The sequence below is a fragment of the Eurosta solidaginis genome, chromosome 5 (assembly GCF_040869045.1).
Source record: "Eurosta solidaginis isolate ZX-2024a chromosome 5, ASM4086904v1, whole genome shotgun sequence".
Taxonomy (NCBI): domain Eukaryota; kingdom Metazoa; phylum Arthropoda; class Insecta; order Diptera; family Tephritidae; genus Eurosta; species Eurosta solidaginis.
Window position 1 is genome coordinate 216,985,190 of NC_090323.1, and position 27,630 is coordinate 217,012,819.

Genomic DNA, 27,630 nt, shown 5'->3' on the forward strand with positions numbered 1-27,630 from the left:
AACGAACAAATGAGCTTAGTAATTTCAACAGAAGAGAAATTGTCGCTCTTAAGTTAACAAGATTCTGTAAAATTGACAGATTCTGGGTCAATCTAACTGATTTTTCTGTTAACACAACTGATCTTACAGGTCATTTCAACGGCGATCAACTGTCAATACATGAGCAAATTTCAAAGAGAATTTTACGCTCTCTACTTTGTACTTATGACGATGGTGCCACTTGTTAAAAAAAAAAAAACACCAAAATAAGAAAACCATCTAATCGAAAAAACACACAAAATGGGAAAACAACAAAAAACTAGTTTTTCAGTTATCAATACAAAACAAAAAAACCCTTTTTTGAATTTACTGTGCAAAAATTATGAGATACCGGGACACCTATCTATCGGGTACAATTTTGCAACTTCTCGTTCAAGCGAAATGCAATTTTGCGCCCTCTTGTTGCAAAAGTTTTGTTTGAACGAACAGGATTTTTTTCCAAAGTTAGTAACATTTTTACGAATTTTCACTCAGGCGAACGCAACTAATAAGATGATAAAAAAACATCCATTTTTAATGTTGATGTTTCCGACAACATAAAAGTTTGAGTTGTTTGGAATCGTTTCAACTTAAAGTGTTACGAAAATTAAACTTGGTAAATTACATGTAAAGTTACATTCCTGCGATTTGATTCTTTACTATAACTTGCAAGTTCTCTTTTAAAAATATTACGCCAAACATTTATACTAGAATTTTTTTTCGAAACAATCAAGTATGGCAACTACATACGATGGAAGAAATTGAGAATGAGCTGAGCTGCAACTGAAAAAATTGAAAATCAGTTTTTTGACTACTATTTTCATTTCTATTTGCAAAGCGAAGTTCAAAACTATAAATTAAATAAATTAAAAAATACAAAATTTGGTGAAAGTGCGTTTAATAAAACAAAATAATAAAGTGTATAATGTTTAATGTGTCCCAACATATTTGATGTAGCTCAATTGATGTTCGGTTAGTAACTGCCATTGTGTGATGGTAGCGTGCAAAACATCATCAAAATTTTAAAAATAAGATTTTTCAATTAGAGGAAAATTTTTCTAAGCGGGGTCACCCCTCGGCAGTGTTTGGCAAGCGCTCCGATTGTACTTCTGCCATGAAAAGGTTTCAGTGAAAACTCATCTGCCTTGCAGATGCCGTACGGAGTCGGCATAAAACATGTAGGCCAATTTGTAGGGAAAATCAAGAGGAGCATGACGCAAATTGGAAGAGAAGCTCGGCCTAATCGGTTATCGCGCCTTACATTTATTTACAACTTTTTTCGTTCATTTGACTACTAAAATGGTCAATTACGAATCAACGATTTGTGCGCAGTTGATTCAACATCTTGTTGCGATGGATAAAAATTTACAGAAATTTTGGTTGAATTGACTCGTATTTAGGTTGATTCTACCAGTCTCTTTCTTTCAGTGTACTTAAATATATTGAAAGCTTCCATATTTAGTAATAGACCGAAAAGTCAAGCACAATAGGTCTAAAAAGGCCGTAGTGCGTTGAGACCTAATAATAATAATAATAATAATAATAATAATAGCTGTGTTTTTTTCATATTGACTTAAACTTTATATGGACTGCTAAGTGTATAACTTCTGAAATTGTTGCGCATAAAATTAGTACTACCCTTCAAAAAACGTGAGTACTCCATAAATAATGTAAGGAAGTATAGGAGTATTCCAAAACTAATCTGTATTCATACAAAAAATGTGCTCCAATTAACATTGCGATGTCCTAGGAGAGGAGTAGGTGATTCCACTCTCGCTTTGTTTGTGAGTATTCCATAGAGTACATACGTGAGACTACTTTCCAAAGTACTATCACTGTAGTACTCCATGGAGCACCCATAGAGGATCATATGCCAAAGTACTAAAGAGGAATTGTGTCGAAAAATTATCGGAGTGAATTTAATTTAAAATAAAAGTAAATGAAGAGGGGCAATACAACTTTTATATTTTTTACTACGAATATTCTTATGTTATTTAGCATTTGCGCGAATAAAGAAACTAATATTTCTCTATACTATAGTATGTATACATAAAACCAGTGCGCGGTTGCATTTTATCAGAGTTGCCATAGTAAAATTTTATTATCAGTTATTTGTATGGAATATTTTACTTTTGGCAACTCTGTTCGATCGTCATCGTGTTGTGATCACGGTCGTTAAAAAACGAGCAATGATGGCTGATGGTGACCCGCAAACGCATTGCAAAGGAGTATTGTTAGAGTACTCCAACATGAAGAAAATGGAACACGTAATCCAACAATTTTTGCAGGGTACCTAATTTCAGTATGCCTTACTGCATTGCAATTGAAATGTTTCTCTCCATTATATCTCTACACTATTCTCCAGTTCCGCATTCAGTGTGTGTCTCCGCTATTCAGTACAACCCATTTTGTAGCGAGTTATTTAACACTGCCACGAGTCTTCAGTATTTTCCGCTAAACATTATCTAAGTAATGATAGGCGTTTTTTACGCGCAAATACAGATGTATATACATGTAAAAAACACAGTTAATAGTACAGTGGTTGCCATGGCAACCAAGCATGACTTTCAAACCTGTTAGCAGCTGATTTTGTGTTGTTAACTTGAAGTGAGTTACTTTTCGGAATCCCATAAAATAGTCAGCTATTAGTTAGCTTTTTTCTTAGCAATTGATATTTTTTTCTGCAGGGCCACAACGCGGCACAACTATTTTACGAAAAAATAATCTACTTGAATATTATATTATTACTAGTTCAAGTCAAGCTTTATTTCTAATACACACACACACACAAAGACACATTGCATATAAGTGTGTACTCGTATACAATCATTTAGTTCAAGCATGAAAGTATCTCAAGTACTCTCCACCTTTCTGATGCGCCATTTTCAATTGTTTCACATCAATTCACGCATTAAGAATTCATTCATTCAATTCGAATTTAAACATTCTTACACATTTCTACATTCACAAGGATACATTTATCTAAGCATTTCTCTTATTCAATTGCAAACTTTAATGATTCCTTTAATATTTTATCTGTTATTTTCCAACCACCAACTCTCAGCCCAATCAATCCCAACAGCGCTTAAGGCAAGTCTGAGTTAATTTTTTTTCTTTCTACCATTTCTAACATTTGTCTGGCTGCTGGAACTCTGCGCATCTTTCTCGATAAAAAAGACGTCATGCGCCACGTTGATGAAGATGACGACGACGAGAATGAGGACGATGACGATTTTGACATTCCGTCAAAATGTTAATAATGTTTTCTTTTCATTGTTTGGGTATGTCTGACCTATGAAAATATTTGCTCTAACAATAAACTCAGCTAAATTTCTTTTTTTCTTGCTTTGGCTATTCGCTCATACGTGCATATTGCGAATGAATTTCTTTTCTTCTTGATTTAGCATTTGTAAGCATTTATTTGAAATCTTAAAGAAATGGCAAACCAATAATGCTAAAGAAATCAAAAGATTTTTCTGAATAATTCAATGTTCCAAGTGTATATGTATGTGTGCGTAAAATTTATGTATGTATGCGGTTATGTACATATTTGCACATATAATGCGTTTATTTATTTGTGCAAAAAGGGTTAAGAAATGTTAATATTATTTATATTTGAGATGTCAATGGGTCAATAGATTTAATCTGTGTACATTTTACACCTTCGTTTATATTAAGTAAATGCACCAAAGGCATAGCCCATCAAATGAGAAAACTTTACAATGTTAAGTAAATAATAAATGATTCGATTGCTTTAGCAAGTAAGTGGATTCATATTCCACTTCTAATATGCATTTATGATTTTATTTTATGTGGCAAATATTTTTAATCGCTTTGGTAGTTTCCTATGCAGTTTTGGTTGTTTCTGTTGTAGCAGTGCTTTGCCCCATCCAATAGGCGCGACCAATCACGAATTGTCATCAATAACCTCGAACGGGAGTTCAAGGAAACTGGCTGGTTCAACAGGAATGGACCAGAGCGAGAGTGATGTTAGAGTCATTGGTTCTACATTACATTTAAAGAGATGGTTGGTGTCAGGTGGGGACACATTGCGAGCAGGACATACATTTTGTATGTCGGGGTTGATTCTGGATAGGTAAGAGTTTAACATGTTATAGTACCAAGCTCGATGTTAAGCTAGAGAGTGACGCGCGTCTCCCTAGAGAGAGTGCGTTCCTCTGCTGCGAGTTGTTAGTATTTTTCTGCTTCCCTACTTCACTGCAAACTTGCTTCTTGCCAATCATCAGCATGGCTTTCGAAAACTACATTTAGCTGTTTCTACGGAAGACTTTTTCCTTACCTTTCAGAAAAGAGTCCAAGTTATTACAATCTCTACGGATTTTGAATACTATTAGCTAAACATGAAAGACTATGCTTTAATTTTTTTAACTGGATCGCATCCTATTTAGACTAGAGACGTTGCATCGTTCGCCTTGATAGCGTGCCATCTTATTCTTGCAAAGTATCCTTATAGCATGAACTCTGAAACCACCCCATCTATTTTATTCAAATTTACAACAAAGCTTCACAGCAACACGCAGAGTATTCCCGTGCAGTGTTTTTCCGGGAAGTGAACCAGGGACCAGTCTATTCGAACAAATTCTATTCCCGGTTCGATTTGCCTGAAGTTTGGTATATACATAGGTAGCCCTTGCCACCTAGATTAGTATTTACGTAACTTTTTTCCGGAAAGTGGGCCAGGAACCGACTGGTACTGGTACTCGGACTCGGAATGAGGCTGGGACTGGGACTAGGACCGGGACTTGGACTAGGACTGTGACTTGAATTGATATTGAGATTGGAACTGGGACTGAGACTGGCACTATGAATAAAGGATGAGGGATAAAGAAATATAAGAACTGGACAAAAGAGAGAGGAGGGAAGGAGAAAGAGATAGAGCTAGACGGAAATAGCTAGATAGGGAAGGAGAAAGAGACAAGGCAAAGGGGGAGAGGGAGGGGGGAGCAAGAGGTAAACACTTCTTAAAGTTCATGCAGATAGACCCAAGTTGGGGCAGAACAACTTCTGCCGGGTCCGCTTTTAAATGCAATTTCCCTCGGTACACGGTTAATTTGAAATTTTATTATGAAATTAAACACGTTAAAGAATCTTCTATTTTACAAAGTGAACTTGACAACTTATACCCTTAGTATCGTCGTAATCGACAATTCCTAAACATTGCTTAATGTCATTGAACATCTTATGCTAGATCATTTGTTGTTATTCCGGCATCGCACATAGTCTTTTACATTATGCTAAAAAAGTTAAGCGAATTTAGAGACTTAGGTGTTTATTTTGATCTTAAGCCCAGCTTTGCTTTCCACATAAATTTTGTTGTTTGTCAAGCATATCCGATGTTTGTTTTTATTCGTCGGAGCTGTTCTAATTTGTCCGCCCTCTATACTCTTAAGCTATGTTGTTGTTGTTGAAGCGATAACGACACTCTTAGGGAGTGTTATCGATGTTGATGGTGCTTCGCTGGATACATATCCGGTACGTTCTGGTAACAAGCACCATTAAGGTACTAGCCCAACCTTCTCGGGAACGATTCATGTGACCACATTAAACTTAGTGCCATTAGGAACTTGGCGTCGCCAGAGCCTCGCCTACTAAATATGTGTATTGTAACGAATTTACTGAAACTCCGCTTATTTTACACCTTCTACTAATGTTCGTATCGCTAAATTGTTGAATAAATAACTCCAATATTCAATTATGAGGGGGACCGCCATTTAGAGGCATTATGACATTTTTTTTAATTCAGGAGAGTTTTTAGTTGTGTAGAGGGTAATTTTCATAGCCCTGGGTGACTAGGGTCTCGAGATATAGGCCAAAACGTGAGCCAGTGAATGCCTAGACAAAAAAAAAAATAAATGTAAGGCGCGATAACCTCCGAAGAGATCTAAGGCCGAGCTTCTCTTCCAATTTGCGTCGTGCTCCTCTTGATTTTCCCTACAAATTGGCCGGACGGGACCTACATGTTTTTATGCCGACTCCGAACGGCATCTGCAAGGCAGATGAGTTTTCACTGAGAGCTTTTCATGGCAGAAATACACCCGGAGCGCTTGCCAAACACTGCCGAGGGGCGACCCCGCTTAGAAAAATTTTCTTCTAATTGAAAAACCTTATTTCTAAAATTTTGATGTTGCTTTGCCCGGGAGTTGAACCCAGGACATACGGTGTGATAGGCGGAGCACGCTACCATTACACCACGGTGGCCGCCAGTGACAGTGTTTATAAAATATGAATATCAAATGAAAGCTGTTGATGAGTGCTTTAGTACAGAGTAATATATTATCCAGAGACGGACTAATCCCAGTAGGACTAGGACTAGGACTGAGACTCGGAGTGGGACTGGGACTGGGACTGGAATAAAATACATACCACCCTCTGGGAAAGGCAATAAGGGATGCAGAAGATTGAGAAGAAATTGAGAGAAGAGAAAAGAGAGAAGGAGATTGAGAAAGATATAGAATGAGACGAGAAATATAGAAGATAGACACACCATTAAGTATACCGAATTGATCAGGGCGAGTTGATATAGCCATGTCCGTCTGTCCGTTCGTCTGTCTGTTTGAACGCAAACTAGCCCCTCAAATTTTGAGATATCTCAATGAAATTTGGCACAAAGATGTATTTTTGTATTGTATTACACATTTGTCGGATCCGGTAGGATCGGACCACTATAACTATATCTGCCATACAACCCATCGTTCAGATAAGACGATTTTGTTCATTTCTGCCGCAATTTAGAAAGTATAAACGCGAAACTTGGTGATATATATTCTAATATATCATAGAAGACATCCTGAAAAAATCACTTTGATCGGAGCTATATATAGTATATATCCCATACAACCGATCGTTCAGATAGAAAGATTTTTGGCAATTTCTCCCTTAATTTCCAATATAAAAACATTAAACTTGGTGATATTAATTCTAATATATCATAGATATCCTGAAAAAATCATTTCCATCGGAGCTATATATAATATATAACCTATACAACCGATCGTTCAGATAAGGGGGTTTTTTGCCATTTTTTATTTTATATTTATCTTAAAAATCGTTTAGGTATGTACATCTGTTCACTATATATTTCTTATCTTATACATCCGATTATTTGGAGATTACGAATGGGATAAGATTATTGTTCAGCCCCATTCATGAAAGGTATGAAGTCTTCGGCACAGCCGAAGACAGTCCCGTCCTTACTTGTTTTTATTTGTGTAGGGGTAGCTAGTAGGTCTTATTACACGAATGGTTGTTATTATTATTTTTAACAACTATGAACGATAATATTGTTGTTAAAAATTTGTTGTTTTTATTTTATTTTTAAATTTGTAATTTAGACGAGCGCCATCTCACTCCAACTCCATTTAAAGCCATACAAATTAGCGCGTTGTTAAATATGAATAAAGCCGACGGATGGTATGTAAGTGAAAAAAGCAATAACAACAAAAGCAGCACATATTAGTACAAACAACAATAACAACAAATACATATTTGTAAAAACCACAAATATCTCTTCAGAACAACAACAACAAATGTGGGTGCAATAGGTGGCTACTAAAAACAACAACAAATTATATATGCGGCACACCTTTGCAAACATAAATTTGAACTCCTACCTCACATAAATACACATACACACACAATTATTAAAGTGCTGCTTTAACGCTGAATGGTTGAAATCTTCACTTTGCGACTGCCACTAATACAAGCTAAGAAAACAAAACCACGCACGCATACATATACCCACGCTCTTAACAAACACACACACAGCCACCCTCCCGCTCACATTTTGCATTTGAAAAGCCGCTAGTACATATTGCAACGTCCTGATTAGTTGGTTTGTTTTTATAGATGGACGTGTATGGTGGTGGAATACCGTTGTTGCTGTTGTTACAATAAATGGTGGATTTTTATGCAACAACAATAACGCAGCAAGTTAAATTTCATTGAGAAGCACATCGGCTACATACACAAAGGCATTGCACGACCTGAGAGTATGTAGAGCGCCAGAGCATGCATACTAACAAAAATACTAAAGCAAAGTGCGGGCGTAAAGCAACAATAACAACAGTGCTAACGCGCGTACATATGCATGTATGTATCTTAAAAAATCCAGCAATTCGTATTGTGGTCAGGGAGGTTGAAATTTCCAACAAATTTAATGTCGCCATCGATTCATTCCTATTCATTTAGATTCAAATTAACTGCTCGCACCTGAAATATGATGGATATCTTCTCGGTTTCTAGATCCTCTCAGGTCATTTCCAAAGTTTTTTACTGACCTCGCAGAAGTAGGCCTTTTTTAAATTAACAATACTGGGAATAAGTTTTACAAATGTTTGGATTTAGTGTATACAGGCGATGTATCTCAATGTCACTCAGTTCGATGTGATGCCTTGGTTGTCTTATACCTCACTGAAATGAGAACCCAACGGCTACGCTGGGAATGGAAAAAGAAAATATTTTTATCGGAATGCGCCTATGGAAGCAGAAGAAGAGAGTGGCCCTCACTCCGCTGAAAGGGCCAAATGGAAAAGGATTTAAATTCTGTTGGTGTGAGCAAGTGGCGCCAGTTAACCCAGGGAAGAAGCGACTGGGGTGCATTGTTGGACGGTCATAACCGTTTAAATGGTTACGCGCTGGCCAAGCAAGTAATTCACTCAATTCATTATGCTGTCTTAAGAAGATTTAACGAAAACAAAACCAAATGCCGACATGTTTTAGCGAAATATTTCGATTGAACCCTCCTTATGATAGTCGAAAAGATAAATTTTACTAAACAAATCGCTTAAAAAACAGGTTTTTAGCCTTCCTTGATATACATATGTACATATATACTGCGTCTTTTCGAATGCAATCCAAAGGTTTTCGCTGTATCCAACAGATTTCCATCATGCCTCGTTTTTAAAAAAATGATAAAATTGCAACACGCTATGCTCCCTGTGCATCTCTATAACTTGGATTTAAGCACTTTAAAAATAAAGGCCAAACAAAATATTCTCTAATATAAATGTAATTGCAATGTGCCATAGTTAATTTATAAAAATTTTTATGAAAATTCGTCGTATTTTTTAAATATAATTTAGTTTTTGTTATAGATCGTGACAAATTTTCTTATGGGAAATTAGTTAAAATAAATTTGCGAAAGCGAAAATTGTAAGAATTATCCAAAAAAGGGCGTCTACTTATTTATGTGAGTGACTGTACATATGTACATACATATTTTGTATTTATTTGAGTATTTATCCTGGCACTACAATTTTTACAGAATTATTTTATAGTACCAGTCAGGAATGTAAAAGTGAATTACAATAATAATAATAACAATGTAAATAATTAAATTAATTATGTCAAAATTACTTATTACAAAAACTTAAAAGTAAAGTATCATGCAAAGTAGAAAAGACAATAGATTTAAATTGAATAAAACCTGATCCAACAAAAAGTTATAGGGTAGGTTATCTTTTATAATTATGTTATTATTCGCTATCATCACTTTCATTGGATGAGTCACTTGTGGAATAGTCATGAACATCAGCAACACTACTGTGAAAGCTTGAAACAACTGGGGTATTTATTGACTCCTCAACATTATCGTGGGACAGTAAATTTAAGACTTCTGAAGTCAGACTTTTAAATTTTGTCTTAGGTATCTCCCTAAAACTGTTAACTAAAGGATCCGGTGTTATAAGCAACATATTCATAAGATCTCTATGCGTGGCTTCACGCGTCTGCTTTTGTGCGTTATAATCCCTGAATCGTCTCAAATCTTTGTTACTGGCTTCCTGTGCTTCCTCGGAAAGTTGACCAATAGGTAAAATTGCTGATTTTATAATTTCAGTACTATGCACTAAGAATTTATGAACTGTAACAGGCATATTAAGCTATATATAGAGATCTATGTATAGTTGCCTCGACCGCAAATTTTTCAAATCTTTGGATATTTATATTGTACCCAGATGCTAATGCGCAAAGGAGAGTATCGAATCTTTTGATGAGCGTTACATCCAACCCCGTAATCTCAGCACTAGGCCCAGGAATTTTCGAAAAACCTACGGGCAGTGTTGCTGTCATTGATATTGCCGAAACCTGGTTTTGTTTTATCTTCATCAATCCATTGTATGTACCTGTTTTTATGCCTTGGTGACTGGTGCGGTAGGTTGTGGCAGGTTGAAGTCAATGATCTTCGCCTTTTTGCTTTTGGTGTGCTCTTGTTGACCTTGCGCGTTTATTTTTGTATGTTTTATGGCTACGTGTTTGTTCTCTGTACCAGATAATTGGTTTTGCCGTTTTTAGATCAGCTTTAAAGGTTCAAATATCTCGTCGGAGCTGGTACGTACATACGTCCTATTTGATATGTAGAGATAACTAAATCTACAAAAAAAAAAATTTTAAATAGATGTGTAAAGAATTCGCAATGGTTTTTTCTTTCGACTATTAGAGAATACTTGCAACTATAACATATGTAAGAATAAGCCCGGATGTCCGCGGATGTATGTAACTTTTTTGTCCCTAAAGTTAAAAATATAGGGAAAAAATACCTTTTCTTCTTAATAACGGAATGTTAAATATATTTAAAATACTCTAATTATGAAAGAATTACTATTAAAAAATTTTGCTTACCTTCGAGCTTAGAATACATCAAAAAAATTATGTAAAAGTGTTCACTTAAAAGAAATATGAATCTTAATATTCAACAAGAATTTGGCAAATTAATCAATGCATTTTACGGCCACTCCTGCCTTCTTACTTCAATTACTCAATATATATGAGCAAACATCTTAAAAAAAAGCAAAAATCCCGTTATTTTGTTTGTTTTCTTTCATTCTCATTACACTTTTCTTGGAATAAGAACTTTGTTTTTGCAGCTAGCTTTTTCTACACGAAACACTGTGCATCGGCGTGGTAGGCGGAACATGCTACCACCACCATTTGTTTTTTATAGGCTTATAATAAATATATATTACTAAGGCCGAAGCCCTTAGTGACCTGCTGCTGTCTAATGATCTCTCGAGCACTACTAGTGGAGTTTTCTTTTCTGCGAAAAATTTTACCCTCATGTTGCACTCTTAATTTCTAACATTTGAGCTAGGTCACCTGAAACAAAATCACTATATTTGTTGGTAATGGTTCCTTGTTTTTAGTCAGTGGAAAACATTTTGTTAGAGAAACGCAAAACAAGATAGAAAGGCAAACTTGACAGAGAGCTAAGAAAACCCAACAGGGCGAGATTTTTTTGAAGGGAAAACGCCAAAATGTTGATCAGAGTAAAATATAGAAATTAATTCTTAATATCTACTGTCATATATTGATCTAGATAACCTCCTGTTTTTATTATTATTAACATTTCGGTGGTGCTGAATGCAAAAGATATTAGATCTTATCGTCCTTCAGCATTGGTTTGGTACACACTCCGATTTTATTATTTATGCCATGAAAAGCTTCTTGGTGAAAACTCATCTGCCTTGCAGCTACCTTCCGGAGCCTACATAACAACACGTAGGTCTTTTCTCGTGAATTTGTAGGAAAAACTAAAAAGGAATGAAAGCTCGACTCAAATCTCCGCTTAAGTAGATCGCGCCAAATATTTATTTTTAAACGGTTTTATTTAGCTTGACTTGACCGGCTGGCCGGTACGAATTTTGTAATTGAAATTTAAGTAACTTCCCGATAAGCTACATGCTTGAAACTTGGAATATACTTCAGAACCCGATGACAATGAAATAATAAGAAAAAAAACTCCGATAGCTGGCGCATGGATCGAAATATTTCAAAATAGTATTTGTAGTCCGATTTGGATCATATTTGGAACACATAACACATACATGAATAGAAAGCGACCTATGTAAAAAATAGCCGCTAGGTGGCGCAAGGATCGAGGTATTCGAAAAAATTGTATTTGTGGTCCGATTTGGTCCATATTTGGAACACATAACACATACATGAACAGAAAGCGGCCTATGATATCCGATTTGGTTCATATTTGGAACAAATATTACATACAGTCCGGTAGAAGTGACATCAAAATATACTGGAGTTCATGGAGGGGCAAGCATATGTGGCGCAAAGTCGAGTAAAGATTTTGGAAGGATTGTGTATTGAGGACTTAGATTGAAACAAATTGTCAGGAAAGAGTCCTTGTAATAATGAGTAACTAAATGAACTGAATAGAATAAGAAATAATAGGAAATTGAATAAAGGCTAAAAACTTGAAAATAAAATAATTTAAAAAAATTTTTGAATTAAACGGTTTTATTGAAAACACTACTTATATGAAGTAATAATAATACTAAAAGGAAGGAAATAATTATCTAGACCTAAGTACTAGTCATCACACTCCCCATCAACCGGGGGCGTTGATCAGACAATTAAATAAAACCGTTGGACGTGTCAAATTTCTATTGATAGTCATATATAAGACCAACTGAGCTTAAGCAGGTTATGCTGCGCCTCACATTTTTAGAAATTTCACTCCTCAACGCTTTTATTTAATTTTCTGATCAACGCCCAAGATTGATGAGGAGTGTGATGACTAGTACCTAGGGTCTACCTAATTATTTCCTTGCTTTTAGTATTATTATTACTGCATGTAAGTATTTGTTTTCAATAAAACCGTTTAACCAAATTTTTTTTTTTTTTTAAATTATTTTACTTCTAACTAGCAGACCCGGCAGAAGTTGTTCTACCCTAAATTTGGTATATCTGCATACGTTTTAATACGCTTATTCCGTCTAACTCGGCCCTCGCCCCTCGACTTTTCCTAATCTTTGTATTCACACCTCCCTCCGTATTTTTCGCTTCATCTATCTCCATCTTCCTCTCATTATATCTCTTTATCAGTCTCCTTCTCTCTTTTCTCCTCTCTCAAGTTTTTCTCCAGTCCCAGAGGGTGGTATGTATTTTGCTCCAGTCCCATTCCAAGTCTCAATCCCAGTCCCACTCCGAGTCTCAGTCTCAGTCCCAGTCCTAGTCCTAATCACAGTCCCAGTACCGTGCGTTTGATAGGCATATTTTATAAACGAATTTTACGATTGCACTCTTCACATTTTGTGTGAAATCTCCGAAATAATTTGAGATATTGAAATAGGTCTCACATCATAATGTAGTACTCATTTCTACCTTTCTTTTGACTCCCATTTTGGAAAAACTAATTTTGGGTCACATTTGGGTCAATAACTCTGGAACCGGATAAGATATCCTGATGAAGGATGTCTTAGAATTTAGCATATATGTCTAGTTATATAATAGTGAAGGTTTCATTCAATTCAATGGAGTAGTTTTTGTGTGTGGTGGGCATAATATTAAAAAAACAACATTTTGGTCACCCTGGGTCCACATTTTGGGCAATAACTCGGGAACTGGGTGAGATATCCAAATGAAGGTTATTCTAAGTTTTAAGTTAGACGTCATGTGATAGAATGGTGAAGTTTCATGCAATTCTAACCAGTAGTTTTTACGTGATGCCCGGACAATCATACAGACAGACAGACAAAAATTCTAAAAATTGTAGATTTGGGTTCCGTTGGTCCAATAACGACCTCTCCTCTCAGTTTTTCTTGAATATCTTCAATGTACAAACATCAACCTGTTACAATTTTATTATATATGCATATCTGTTCTGTAATAAGTGATCAAACAAGAGAAAAAGAAAAAAAAAATAAATTAAAAAAAAATAGTTGTTATATCTTATTTTAAAGTTTCTCATGCCTAAGTAAATATTAATATTGCCCAAATTTTCGAACTCCACGCGCAGTGTGCATTCGAGGCATTCCAAACGCGCTGATGTTCATAGGATGATTTCATAGTGCTTAAAAGGAGGTATATATATACATATGTATCTATATATACATAATTGTGAGAGCATGTGCAAGTGTGTGTGTGACTACACATATGGCTGTGTGTGTAGGTGCATGTGCGTGGAAATTGGTTTATTTTGCCCTCTTTCCCTCTTATGTGCGCAACAATATTTGCTCCTTTTGCTATTGTTGCTGCTTTGCTTTACTTTGCATTGCGTTCGGACTCGAGGTGAATGTTATTTCAGCTACACAGATTCAGTATCTGACGTGTTACTATCCCAAGCGGGTCGTTAGTTTGTTGAGCACGGTAAAGTGTTGATGTCAGAAAAAAAATTTAAGAAAATACAAAAAAAAAACAACTAATAAGTCAGCAAGAAAAAACTGGAAAAAGCAAATAAAAAAGTAGATTGTATGTGTGTTTATTTAGCAAGTCGCGCGTACACCTGGTGTGCGTCTAGTTTACCCTTAACCACTTCTCTACTACACAAATTACGCTAGTGACGTCGACTTGGCAAAACTAGTTCGTCGTCCGCTCAGTTCAAGTTAAAATAATAAAATAAATAAGGAAATACAAATAAATAATAATAATACAGAGTGTAGTGCAAGTGCTCCTAGTCTGTGTGTTTTCCCAGACGCGGCTGGAGTTTACGACAACGCGCACGCTTTTAGCTGCGGCGTTTAATTGGAAAAAAAAAAAAATAAAAAATTTAAAACACAAACAAGTGAAATTAAATAAATATTTTCTCAACAAGCAAAGAATTTAGCGAATAGAACTCGTGACTTGCAAAAAAAACAAAAATAATATAGCAGACACGCGTGATACTCAAAACCAAACAACGAAAAAAAAAAAAAAAATTGTGTGCGGAAATCTAAGTAAAAATAAAAAGCTTTATTAGTAAAAGTAGTTCAAGGCGTTAATAACTTAAAAATACCACATAAAACACCGACCATCTCCTGGAACCCATCTATAAACTAAAGGCTAGAGTACCGTATTCTTCACCTGCTGCTCTCACTCATCATCACGCACAATGCACACACTTTTCACGGATCAAAACTCCTTTTCACGCCACTATGCGCAAACCGCCGGCTATCCGAGCGCTGCAACCGCCGGCGCCATGACCACTGCGGCTGCTGCTCATTATGCTTACGATCAATATTCGCGTTATTCTTATCCAGCAAGCGCCTACGGTTTGGGGGCGCCACATCAGAATAAAGAAATCGTTAAACCGCCCTACTCTTACATCGCGCTCATAGCTATGGCCATACAAAATTCGGCCGACAAAAAGATCACTTTGAATGGCATTTATCAATATATAATGGAACGTTTTCCCTATTATCGTGATAATAAACAAGGCTGGCAAAATTCCATACGTCACAATCTCAGTTTGAATGAATGTTTTGTGAAGGTGGCGCGTGATGATAAAAAACCCGGCAAAGGTTCATATTGGACGCTCGATCCGGACTCATATAATATGTTTGATAATGGTTCGTTTTTGCGACGACGTCGTCGTTTCAAGAAAAAAGATGTGCTACGCGAAAAAGAGGAGGCTATGAAGCGTCAAGCGATGATGAATGAAAAGTTGGCTGAGATTAAACCGCTCAAATTGATGACGAATGGCATATTGGAACACAAACATATGGCAGCACATGCACACTTCAAAAAGGAGCCAATAATGGAATTGGGTTGTTTGGCGGGTAAAGATATGCATACTGGCTTAAGTACTGCTATGCTAAATTCATGCCACGATAGCTTAGCGCAAATGAATCATCTCACCGGTTCGGTGGAACATGCCGGTTTCACCGTAGATTCACTCATGAATGTCTACAATCCACGTATACACCATAGCGCCTATCCATATCATTTAAATGAGGATAATTTAGCTGTTGCCTCAACACAAATGCATGCACATCATGCTGCCGCCGCACATCATGCTCAACTGCGTCATCATCATCATCATGCCACACATGTTTCGCATACGCATCCTTTAACGCCTAGCGGACATGCTGGCGTACAATTGAGCGCGGGTACAACCACCATTTCATCGGGCACATCACCTACAACGATCTCAAATCCACATGGACCTACACATGGCGGTTGGTATACGCCTGAAACGCCACCATCTGAACCAATTGGTAATGGTGGTAGTGGCTCAGCAGGCAGTGGCGGCAGTGTTGGTGGTGGTGGTGGTGGCGGTGGCGGTGGCACTCCAAATGGTGGCACACCAACACATAATAATAATCATCAAAATAATAATACCAACAATAATCATAATCATAACGGTTCTATTGGTGTTCATGTCGGTAATCAAAATCATGCGTCGTCTATTACCGTTACCAGCAGTCCGTCGGTTGTGGTTGGCGGCGTTGTCGCCGGGCACACTTCTTTGGGCTTTCGCGATATGCTTTTCGAAACCAATCAACAATGCCAAATGGACACTGACAGTCCGAATGGTAGTAGCCTTCAATCTTCAAGTCCACCATCAAGTGCGAGCGTAGCAGCAGCATCTCCAGCAGCGGCGGCATCTGTAATTAGCAGTCATCATCATCACCATCATCATCATTTAAGCGGGAATTTAGGAAATTTAAGTAACTTAAGCAATTTAAGTCATTATCGGTCGCATGTGAGTCATTATCAAGATTATGGTATTAAATATGGCGTTTAAGTTGTTGGCGCGCGCGGTTTGAGGTGCTTACGCAGACTAAAAAACTTGCGTTATTCTAAGGTTCTCCAACGAAGCGTTGATCCTCGTTTTGACGCAGATTCGTGTAGCGTTGTAAGGAAGCGCCAAAGTCTGCAATTTTTGTTATTGTGAAATCTTTAAAGTAGGTATCTACTAAAGAAGATATTTTGCTAAATCTTTAAAGCTTTCAAAGCAAATTCACCGTTTCTGTACGAACACTGTTCACTAGGGCGGGTCGATTTGTGGGGAGGTAAAAAAATCGCCCATTGCTCTGTGTAAATCGTATTCTAGGGATCAAAATAAGAAACTTTGCCGAAGGAACCATACCTCTAAAACGAATTCTAATGTCCCCCCGCCCCAGGTAGGGGTAAATTTTGAAAAATCCCACTTTGACCCATTTAGAGTGCTCCACTGTTACTGTTTTTGGTGTGTCTACTGATTTAACTGATCTTAATTTACTAACCCATCTGGATATCTTGAGATATTATTTTGACTTAAGCGAACATGCTAAAACAGAACAAAAAAAGTTTTCCCATAAATCATTCACTATTCAAGTACAAGATAAGTTGATTGGAATTTGGGAAAAACTTGGTATGGAAATAATGCTGAAAAAAGTGTATTTAATAAATTGAATAAATTGCTTGACAAGCATCAAGAGCAAATCAAAAGGAAAAACGATAGATACAATTGATGAGAAGTATCATACTAGGATGGTAAAAGAACCTCATCCTGTTATTTTGAGAGAACCCAATTCTGAATTGATTGGTTACGTAAGACTGGAACATCATGCTTGGGTATATGACTCATTGGGTTTTCGATAGTTGTTGATGTAGTTGCTTCATCTTGGGTGTAGAGGATGGTGGATTCATTGTAAACTTTTTGATTTGGAATGGCCACTTCACTTATTATTTTTTTTCAAATATTTTTTTATCTGAAATTAGCACTTCACACTTCGAGTTCTTCACAACGACTTAATGCATTCACAAAAACTGTTGCGTTATATATGGTCTACGAGACGAGGCAATAAGAATGAAATGGTAATTTCAATTCTACCTGCTGTGTCTTGTGGTGGCTTAAAAAAAACAACACCAAAAATTTTACGATCTGCAATTTTGTCACAGTGATACCTTAATTTTTTAAAACGGTTGAATAAAAAACCCACACAACTATGTTTACGACATGCAAATGCATCACAGTGATGCCTTGGTTTTAAACGGGTTGTAAAAACGCTAATTTCTAATAATTTTTTTTAATTTCTTTTCTATTACTAAGTTAAATTCATTTTTTCATTTACATATGTTCTGACTAAATAAATTTCTAAAGAGAAAAATAAACTCCAAAAAGAAAAAACATAGGCATTTCGCTGATTTTTTCATGTAAAGTGCAAAACCGGCGATTTTTTGAAATGTTTGTATGGTGAACCCCCAGGGGGGTTCCAGGGGGTGTGCCACTGGCATCGGTGGGTCGGGCCTCCAAAGTTAGTGGGGGTCGGTCATACATTTGGACTCGATTGGAGCACTCTAAATTGGTCAAAGTGGGATTTTTTTAAATTTTCCCCTACCTGGGGGGGGGGGGGGGGGGGGTACATCATAATTCGTTTTAGAGGTATGGTTCCTTCGGCATAGTTTCTTATTTTGATCCCTAGAATACGATTTTGACAGAGCAATGAGCGATTTTTAAATCGACCCGCCCTACTGTTCACTCAGAAAAAACTTCTCTCGATTGAAGAAAAATGGGAATGAAATGGCACTTAAGAAATTTAATCCTCATTCGCATGGCCAAAATTTCTTCAAAATGAAAAATTCCTCATTTGAAGAAATTTTGGCCATGCGAATGAGGATACAATTTCTTAAGTGCCATTTCATTCCAATTTTTCTTCAATCGGGAGAAGTTTTTTTCTGAGTGTTTGCTGATAAATTAAGATATACAATTCTTTTTGCGTTGTTGAAGAAATGCTGAACATTCTTATCGATTGTTGCGTGGAATCTCATCCTAACGGCAGAGGCCATTTCGAAAACGGCCTATCACAGCAAACTTTTTAAAAACCTCCTATTTAATATATATGTGTGGCCTAGAGCTCAGAAATTCTTCTTGATAAAACCTCCTGTATCATAATTTATTTGAATAGCGCGCTATTTTATAATCTTTTCAAACAAAGTCCCCGGTTTAGTTTTTGTTTTAGGATACGGCATTTTTTGAACCAAGCTCTGTTCGAACAAATTCTGAAAAGGATAGTTTTCAAAACGGCGGCCGAGATAAGTTGATATTTCACGCAGTCCTAGACTTGTTCAGAACAAACTGGTTTTGACTTCCGCTAATAGGACTGCATGATCATTTTATTCAACAGTAAATATATCTTACGATAGTTGGGGTGGCCCCCGTGGTGTGTTGGTAGCGTGCCCCACCGACCAAACCGAAGGTCTTGACTTCAACCCCCGGGCAAAGTAACATAAAAAATTCAGAAAACAGTTTTTTCAATTAATATCTAATCAGGTTTCCCTCTCGAAAGATATTTGGCAAACAATCCGAGGGTATTTCTGCCATAAAAAGCTTCTCAGTGAAAACTTATCTGCCTCGCAGATGCCATTCAAAGTCGACATAAAACATGCAAGTTCGAAGAGAAGCTCGGCCGAAATCTCCTGTGGTATTTATCCCTTTATTTAGTTGGGGTTAATTAGAAGAAGTACCGAAATATAATTTTTATAGCTAAATTAACAGTAAATGCCTCAAAAACTGTTTCAGTAGACGGTTGAACGATGTGTTGGATATTTACACACCATTCCACAAATCTTGCTAGCGACTGTTGAGTGTCCAGTCTAAATCCATCTTGAGAGATTTGGAAGGAGTTTTCGAAAGTTAGCAAAGATTTGAAATGGTTTGTTTTTATGGAAACTGAAGTATACGAATTTAAACTTTAATAAATGTTAGTATTTAACGTTGAAAGCTGGTACAAATATTTTGACTGGACCAAGCTATTATGTTACGTCTATTCGCTTTTACTACCGCCAATTTGCCCTTGTAGATTAACCATAGATGCTTTCCTTCCAGGATGTTGTGTTTCGTGCCGTTGTTGTTGTTGTTGTAGCGATAAGGAGACTCCCCAAATGCCTTGAAGCGTGTTATCGATTTTGATGGTCCTTTTCTCGGTTGTTAATGAAACAGGATTCGCCACGGGTAGGTGAGGTTGACAATTGGGTTGGAGAAGCGTTATATTGCGCTGGCAACCCGTTGAATCTATTTGGTATTTTAGTCGCCTCTTACGACAGGCCTACTTACCGCGGGTATATTCTAAGCCGCCTAACCCGCTGGGGCTGTTTTTTTTTGTTTAGGCGTTTCACGGAGTTTGTCGATAGGGCAGTCAATGCAGACCTAGGGACCCATTTGCTTGCCTCTTTATCAGCACTACCCTTTTTACCATGTTAGTTTTGGTTGCCTAAAGCCGATTTGTAATGGTATGAATTTATCGAGATATACAGAAATTTATATAAATAACTCGTTGAAATAGGCATGTTTAACCATTTACATATATCATTTTAGCGCTTCTACCATAGAAATTTAATTTCACTGCAGTTCAACTTCGTCCATATCTTTTAAGATAAAAAAATGTCGAACATTTAAAAAAATTTTTTTAGGTTTTATACCAAAAAACATAAACCAAAGGGTGTTAGCGCCACCAGCAACGATGCTACTAGAATTTCTTTAGGTCCCTCGTTAAAATCGCTTTTTCCCTTCCTAAGAACTTATAGTTTCATCGCGTTTAACGTTTTCCAGTATTTTTAAGCGACCTGATACTTAAACTTTCGTCAGACAAAAATTTCATCGTCTAGAAAGATGCACTTTCGTTTCTTAATTTAAAATACAAAAAAATATTTCAAAACGTTCGAAATTTAAAAACGTTTAGAACATATATTAATACCGCTCTTAATTAGACTGCCAAGATCCATTTGCAGAACGACAAGTTATCTTTTTGACTCAGAAGTAATTTCAAAATTTGTACGAGTTAACCGCTCATGAGAAGCTAACTCTAAGTCAAAGGCGAGAGCTGTCTTTAACTTATAAATATCTTCAAAACCCATTCTGCCGTGATTGGGATTCGAACCCACACTCTTTTTAGTTGTGAAAATTCTCCCAACTGCACTTTAAGGTATGAGAACATATTTCATTTTTAGTTTATTAAATAATTTGGGAAAAATTTAAACAATGCGACATCAGGACGGACATTATATAAATGGTTGAAACGTGCCTAATTGTTGTGGATCGTACATAAATTTTCATATCTATGTTTGAGTCCGAAACTTCATAGATCAAAATTGTCAGCAACGTAAATGAGATTGAATCAGGCATATTCGTCTAAAACGATAACTTAGGCAAACATTTCAGTTTTGAAAAGCATTAAATTTTAGTTACATAACTTACAAATTTACAGTGAAATATGACAACGCGTTTTAAGGTTACAAAAGTTTCCATGACATCCTCTAAAATAAGACCATAATTTTTCAGAAATTTCAGAAAAAGAAAATTTCCTCTATCTATTTTTTATTTCCTGATTTGATGATCGAATTAAGCAGAAACTTATACATATAGTGATAAAGCAATTTTTTTTTTAAAGAGGTTTACTCGTAAGCAAAAAATTAGTTTTCCCTTTTTACGAAATAAGCCTACAAAACGTAGATACGACTCCCTGGCCCAGCTTCGTTCTGGATACTGTAACAGGTTAAACTCTTACTTGTCCGGTATCAACCCCAACATACGTAATATATGTCATGCATGCGATATGTCCCCACATGACACCACCCACCTTTTCCATTGGAATGTGGAATCGACGCCTCTAACACCAATCTCCCTATGGTCCGCCCCTGTTGAAACTGCCAGTTTCCTTGGACACCCGTTAGAGGACTTTGATGACAATTTGTGAATGGTCGTGCCCATTGAATGGGCGGAAGCACTGTTAACACAACAAAAACAATATGTTCGAAATTAGGCACATCCTAATATATTTTATTAATTATTAAGGCAGCTCAGAATTTTGTGCATTTAATATTGAAAACATTGCAATAGCAAAACTACGGAGCGTGAACGACTTTTTTAAGTTTTAGATTTTTCTTTTGCATTTTGTTTTGTATAGACAGTTGTTGATTTGCTATTAAATGTTGACAAATTAGCTATGGTTTTTGATGTTGCGTGTTAGCAATGACGTAGCAAATGCATAGCCGTTTGATTTGTGCTGGTTTCTTGTGTAATAATTATACGCCAGTTTGCAAACACAATGATGCTAGACCGTTTGCACAAAATTCTGAACTCCCCTAGCGTGTGCAAAAAATTAATTAAATAAAAGACCGGAAAAAATACGGGTGAATGAACGTTCTTTGAGGTTAGTACCAAACCGGAACCCAATTCTGATAGCGATTCGGGCAACGCATATATGGGCATCCATCAACGCCTTTCTGCAGTTGCGTATATACTTTTTGACATCTTATATTGCCTGTTTTATACGCTTGAAAAGAAAAGAAGACAGACAACGTTTAAAGCCCCGTCACATAAGGAGTTTTTTATATAGATGCGTTTAACACAATCTTATGCATGAGAACGGCAGATTGAGCGACACTGGCGCCATCTGACATGTAAAAGTAGCCAACTTCCAACTTTTGTTGCAAGCAAAGCATAAGAAAAAGAATTTGACATTTGATTTGGCTAAGGGTATTTTCAAATAATTTTTTCCACTTGTTAATACTTTTCTAAAATTGTTAACAGTTAAAACTTGCAATTTAACAAATGAATAGATCAAAATATATGTTATCAAGTATTTTTTTTTTGTTTTTTGTATAGTGAAAATGTTTATAACAATGCTTCATGAAATTTTGTATGTGAATGGGCAAGGCGAAATAAACTTCAATTGCCAAGTCTGAAATTCCTTCATATTTACAAACGCAACATCGTGGTTGATTGTGGCGATGTTACTGGGATGTATAAGAATGTGTCGGCCATTAAATTCATAGCTTTGTTTTGATAATTTTTCATCGCAGTAAATAATAAACTGGATTAGCATGGAAAAGTAATTTCGCACTTCGAAAGCCAATATCTATACTGTGGAGGCTTACTTCGAAAATCGGGGACATGACTTTTTTGCTTATAGATCCATCTCTTCGAAAATTTGTGTGGGCCAATATCCAGCCGAGTTTGAAAAAAAGTAGCTAGAAATATTTAGATTTAAAAAAAATATTGGCTGTTGTTTAACTCGATCATAACATTCTAAAGAAATGATAATCTAGATTCACAGAAACAGTTTTTATATAAAATAATAAGAGGAATAAGTATTCCATTCAGTTAACAAAATATTGTTGTAAAGGATTTCTGTTAGGGCACAGTTCGTTCAAAGAACTTTTTAACCTATCTGGCCACGTTCAAGTTTTATCGATATTTTCTTAAAACCGGCAAACTTTTTACGTCAACAAACAATTTTTTGAGTAAAGTAAGAATAGATCCAGATATTGTTTAAGTTTCATTGTCTTATAATTAAAAAGTGGAGACCGCAGGCTCGTGATGAGTAATCTGGCTGGACAACGTTTTCCGGCGACACATGCTTTTAAATAGGTCAGTGATGGCAGTTATAGAAAGTGCGGGTAGGAGGCTGACACGATTGAGCACGTTTTGTGGTCGTGCCCTGCACTTGCCAGGCTAAGACTCCAGCTATTATGAGTGGTACGGATATAGAGGCAAAAAGTAACATATGTCCTAGAAAGCTTCTAGTATTTATCAGGGGGGCGAAGTGCTTTTATAACAAAGGTCCTGTTTTCTGATAGTGAATTTCAATTTAATCGTTCTTGTAACACTATGGACTTATTCAGTCTATGTGAGTTCCTCACAGACCGGCCAGTTCAACCTTAATTAATATTTATCACAGTACTAAAGTGAAAATCGAAAATTAGATATGGAAGACATAGAAACAAACCCAAAGCTGCTTTTACATAGTGTCGAAATATTATTTTCTTCAATTTTTGGAACTCCGAATTTTTCGAATAAAAAAATTATTCTAACCTTGAGCGCACATTGCAGCTGTATTCTAGGTTACATTTTGTTTACATTCTTTACATTAATTACTTTTTATCTGTTCTCAATAATGTTCTAAAAAAATATCGAGATATGTGCCATATGGGTATGGATTCGGATGTATATTGCCGTATTTTAGAATGTCAGACAAAAGAAAATATGCATTTTTTTACTGACACGCCGAATAACAAAAATTTTTTATATATGAATCAACGCGATCTTTACAAGGTGATGGCAAAGCTAGGTCAACTTAATTCGCAGTGTAGGAGAATGTCAAGTCAAAAGAAAATTAGCATTGATTTCGATTAATTGACATCTTGCTGTACCAAATCCAAAAAGGAAAATTGAAACAAGAGACGTCAGTCCGCTATATATAGCTCGATATTTTCTGTGAGGTAGTCGCATATTTTTTTATTTTTTTATTTTTTTTTGAGCGAGATGTCAATAAATTCCTTTTATACATTTTCGTGGCGTATTTGTATTTATTTGAACGATTGTATTCAATTAATAAATTAATTCTCTGTCCAAAAAATCATAATTACACAAGGTGACTACACCGCATGTTTAATGGGAGGCAATTCAAAAAACTTCCTCATAGAAAACACTCGGCATATATTTTTTGATTTCCAGCGAGTTACTCGCCACTCGTAGCAAATCTGGTGGCTCTTATTTTAATTTATTCTCTTTGCCAAATCTTGCTTAAACTAACTATATGGTTGGCTCATTTCTACAGTATTTATATATCTATGTTCAGATTGTCAAAATCTGCGTGTTGGTGTTTGGCAAATAGAACGAAGTAAAAAAACAAAACTTTGCAATACTTGGTTGTTGTGGGAAAATAATGATGGGCAAATCCCAAAACCTTTACTTTTTTGGATACTCGCGTTTTACACACGGGCAAAAAACTTAAGGCCAGAGAAAAGTACAAGGACATTAAGTTTGACCTTTTGACTATCCGATCTGATGATTTTTAAAATCAAGAAAGTTGATAGTAAGTTTTTGCAGAACTTCATAACGCAAAAGACGTCGATTTTTACACTTTTTCAAGCGATACCCTTGATTTTTTTTTTTTTGAATTTTTTCGATAAAATTTTGAGGCATCGCTTGAAATGCTATGGAATTTAAAATCAATGTTGTTTTTGAGATGGAGATTCTAAAAGTATGAGCAAAATTAATGTGCCCCTCCAACACTCAAAACTATCATCAATCAAAGTAACGATACTTTTTTTTGTCATTTTCAATATTGATAGTTTTTTGCTTATAGCGTTTTGAGGCAACTGAGTATTGAAATTTGGATTATGCACGATAATAGCCTATCAGAGACTAAAAATACCTGTGGCTTCAAATTCGATGTGCCCCTTTCAGTTTTGAACGTAGAGGCAGAAAAGTGGAAGCACTTGGTTGCGTAATTTTTTTCAGGAGCATGTTTTTTTGTGGGCACAGCTACAATTTTACTTATATCACTTCATACCCGTATTTTAATTTTTTCTCTACACCACAGTAGTATACCATCAATTGCCTCATCTTGGAATATTCACGCAAGGAAAGTTATTGATGTTTGTACATGGGGCAAATATACGAAATTTTCGCCAAAAATTGGCAATCGTCAAAAAGTGTAGAATTTTTTTTTTTTTTTTTTTGTAACCAGGTTTTATTTAAAAGTAAATGAAAAGAAACACAAATTTGATACAAAAATTAAAAAAAAAAAATTCCTACACTTTTTGACGATTGCCAATTTTTGGCGAAAATTTCGTATATTTGCCCCATGTACAAACATCAATAACTTTCCTTGCGTGAATATTCCAAGATGAGGCAATTGATGGTATACTACTGTGGTGTAGAGAAAAAATTAATAAACGGGTATGAAATATTTGATCATTACCCGGTTTCATATTTTTGCCGATATCTCTAAAGCCGGGTTTCGGATATCAACAAAATTTTACCTAAATATACCCCACATAGATATGTACATCCTGATAAAATTTCAACACAATCGGTTAAGAAGTTTTTAAATAAGTAAAAAAATTTAAGGTTTTCCGGGTTTATATTTTTATGAATATCTCCAAAACCGGATCTCGGGTATTAAAACGTTTTTACCCAAACATACTACGTTCACATATCTATATGTTTTTAAAGTTTCAAATGAATCGGTGGAAAGGTGTTAAAATAAATGTGTTGCAAACTTAGCACTAAAAATATTTGGCAGTTATTCGGTTTTATATTTTTACCGATATCTACAAAACCGGGTCTCGTGTATTAAAAAATTTTACATAGCTAACAGCTGCATATATCTCCATATTTTGTTAAAATTTCGATATAATCAGTACAGAAGTGTTGAAGTAAATGTAGATTTAACATTGCGACCTCATCTTATATATTTTTTGCTCGATCTTTTGACTATATCTTTTTGAGGCATTCACAAAAAGATATTTGCGTGATACCATGTTTCAAAAAAAAAAATTTTTTTTCTCCAAAAAAACCAAAGTTTGGCGGATTTCCCTCAAAGCAATATGAAACTAAGAATTGTTGAAGTGTTCATTATATTGTGCATACTCCATCTTCTTTTGACAAATTCAACGCCAGTGCAACGAATAAAATTAAATGAGCTAATGGAATCAGCCAACCATATAATTCAGCCAAGTACCAGAAAAATCACAAGAACAAGCCATCTGTAGTGGAATTCACTTACTTATAACGATGCGATTTGTCGAGACTTTAATTAACGATTTTGTCGCTTGTATTATCGATTGTACTATTCACTAACTTAGTTTTAACGACTCGAAATAAATGAAATTTAAATTTCGTTCTAATAGTAGAAAGGTGGCAGCACAGCTTAACGAAACCTAAAAAATGCGAAAAGTACAAAAGGAATGCCAAAAATAAATAAATTCCGTATACTAACTGCGTTTAAAAGTCATTATTGTGTAAGTTTTTAACTATTTTAACAAAAGGTAAGTAAATGCGGTATTTATTTCTTTTTTTTTCTCTGTTGATATCGCAGTTATTCTTGTACCCCTGAATTGACCATCACGTTGAGTAATAATATCATGAGCCAAGTCTGGGGTTAGTCGGTACAACTTTCGAAACTCCGTTGCATTCAAGTGGAATAGGTTATTTACTTCTCTAAGAAGGTGTCTGTCCACTGGCGATGGACTTAGTAATTCTTCATCTTGTGACAAAACGTACGCCAAGTACTCAGCAGCTTTTCGTGTTTGAAAGTATTTAATTAAAGTTCCGATTTTCTTTTTTAACTAAAATTGCCAGAAACATAAATTTCATGATTTTTAAAGCAGCCAATTTACTTGTCGTTTATTCAACAATTTAGCTCATCGTCGATAAACAAATATCGATACAAAATAGTTACTGAATAACGAAATCGTTATAGTTATCGATTCACAAATAAAGCGATGGCAAATGTCGTTAAAAAAGTTAGTGAATTCCACTACAGCTGATAAATTAACACCGCCTTGTACTGCATTCGCCTCGGAATGAATGAGCTTGATTAAAAATTAAAAAAAAAATGCATGTTTCTGTTTTTTTTTTATTAAAACTGAATATCAGACTTGAAAAAAATTTATTTTAAACAAATTTAAAATGTTTAAAAACATTGTCTATCAACACGCTTTTTAAAAGATTTTTGGTTTAAACAAAACTTATTTTTAAATTTAAGTAAAATATTAAAAAGTACACACGTAAATCGTACCAATTAAACACATTTGTTATTATATTTTAAGCAAAAATTTATAGGTAATATTAAAATAGTAATTCTGTAAATAAGTCCATAAGTTTAAGCGAATAGCAAAAAAAAAAAAAAAACAAAAAATGTGTGATGCATTCGATATAAAATCATAAGCCTTTTAGTTTTAAAATAAATCTAATTATACAAATGTATACGTGCTTGTTTGTAAAATAAAAATTAAAAAATATTGATTATTAAAATTAACTTAATTATAAGGATGTAGCAATAACCTTGTTTACGCAATTATAATTAAAACATTTTAGTTGTAAGTTGCATATTTGTTTAGTATATACATAATACATAAATGTAGAACCATACGCAGAGAGAGAGAAAC

General features: G+C 35.5%; 1 protein-coding gene across 1 annotated transcript; it reads left to right on the top strand.

The window, feature by feature from the left end:
• Positions 1-14,118: 14,118 nt before the first annotated feature.
• On the top strand, positions 14,119-16,760 carry croc (crocodile). Its single transcript, XM_067756822.1, has one exon. The coding sequence runs from the start codon at positions 14,858-14,860 to the stop codon at positions 16,490-16,492; it is 1,635 nt and encodes a 544-aa protein (XP_067612923.1). The 5' UTR covers positions 14,119-14,857; the 3' UTR covers positions 16,493-16,760.
• Positions 16,761-27,630: the final 10,870 nt, after the last annotated feature.

Coding starts and splice junctions, on each gene's coding strand:
- croc (XM_067756822.1), top strand. CDS start 14,858: ATGCACACACTTTTCACGGATCAAAACTCCTTTTCACGCCACTATGCG.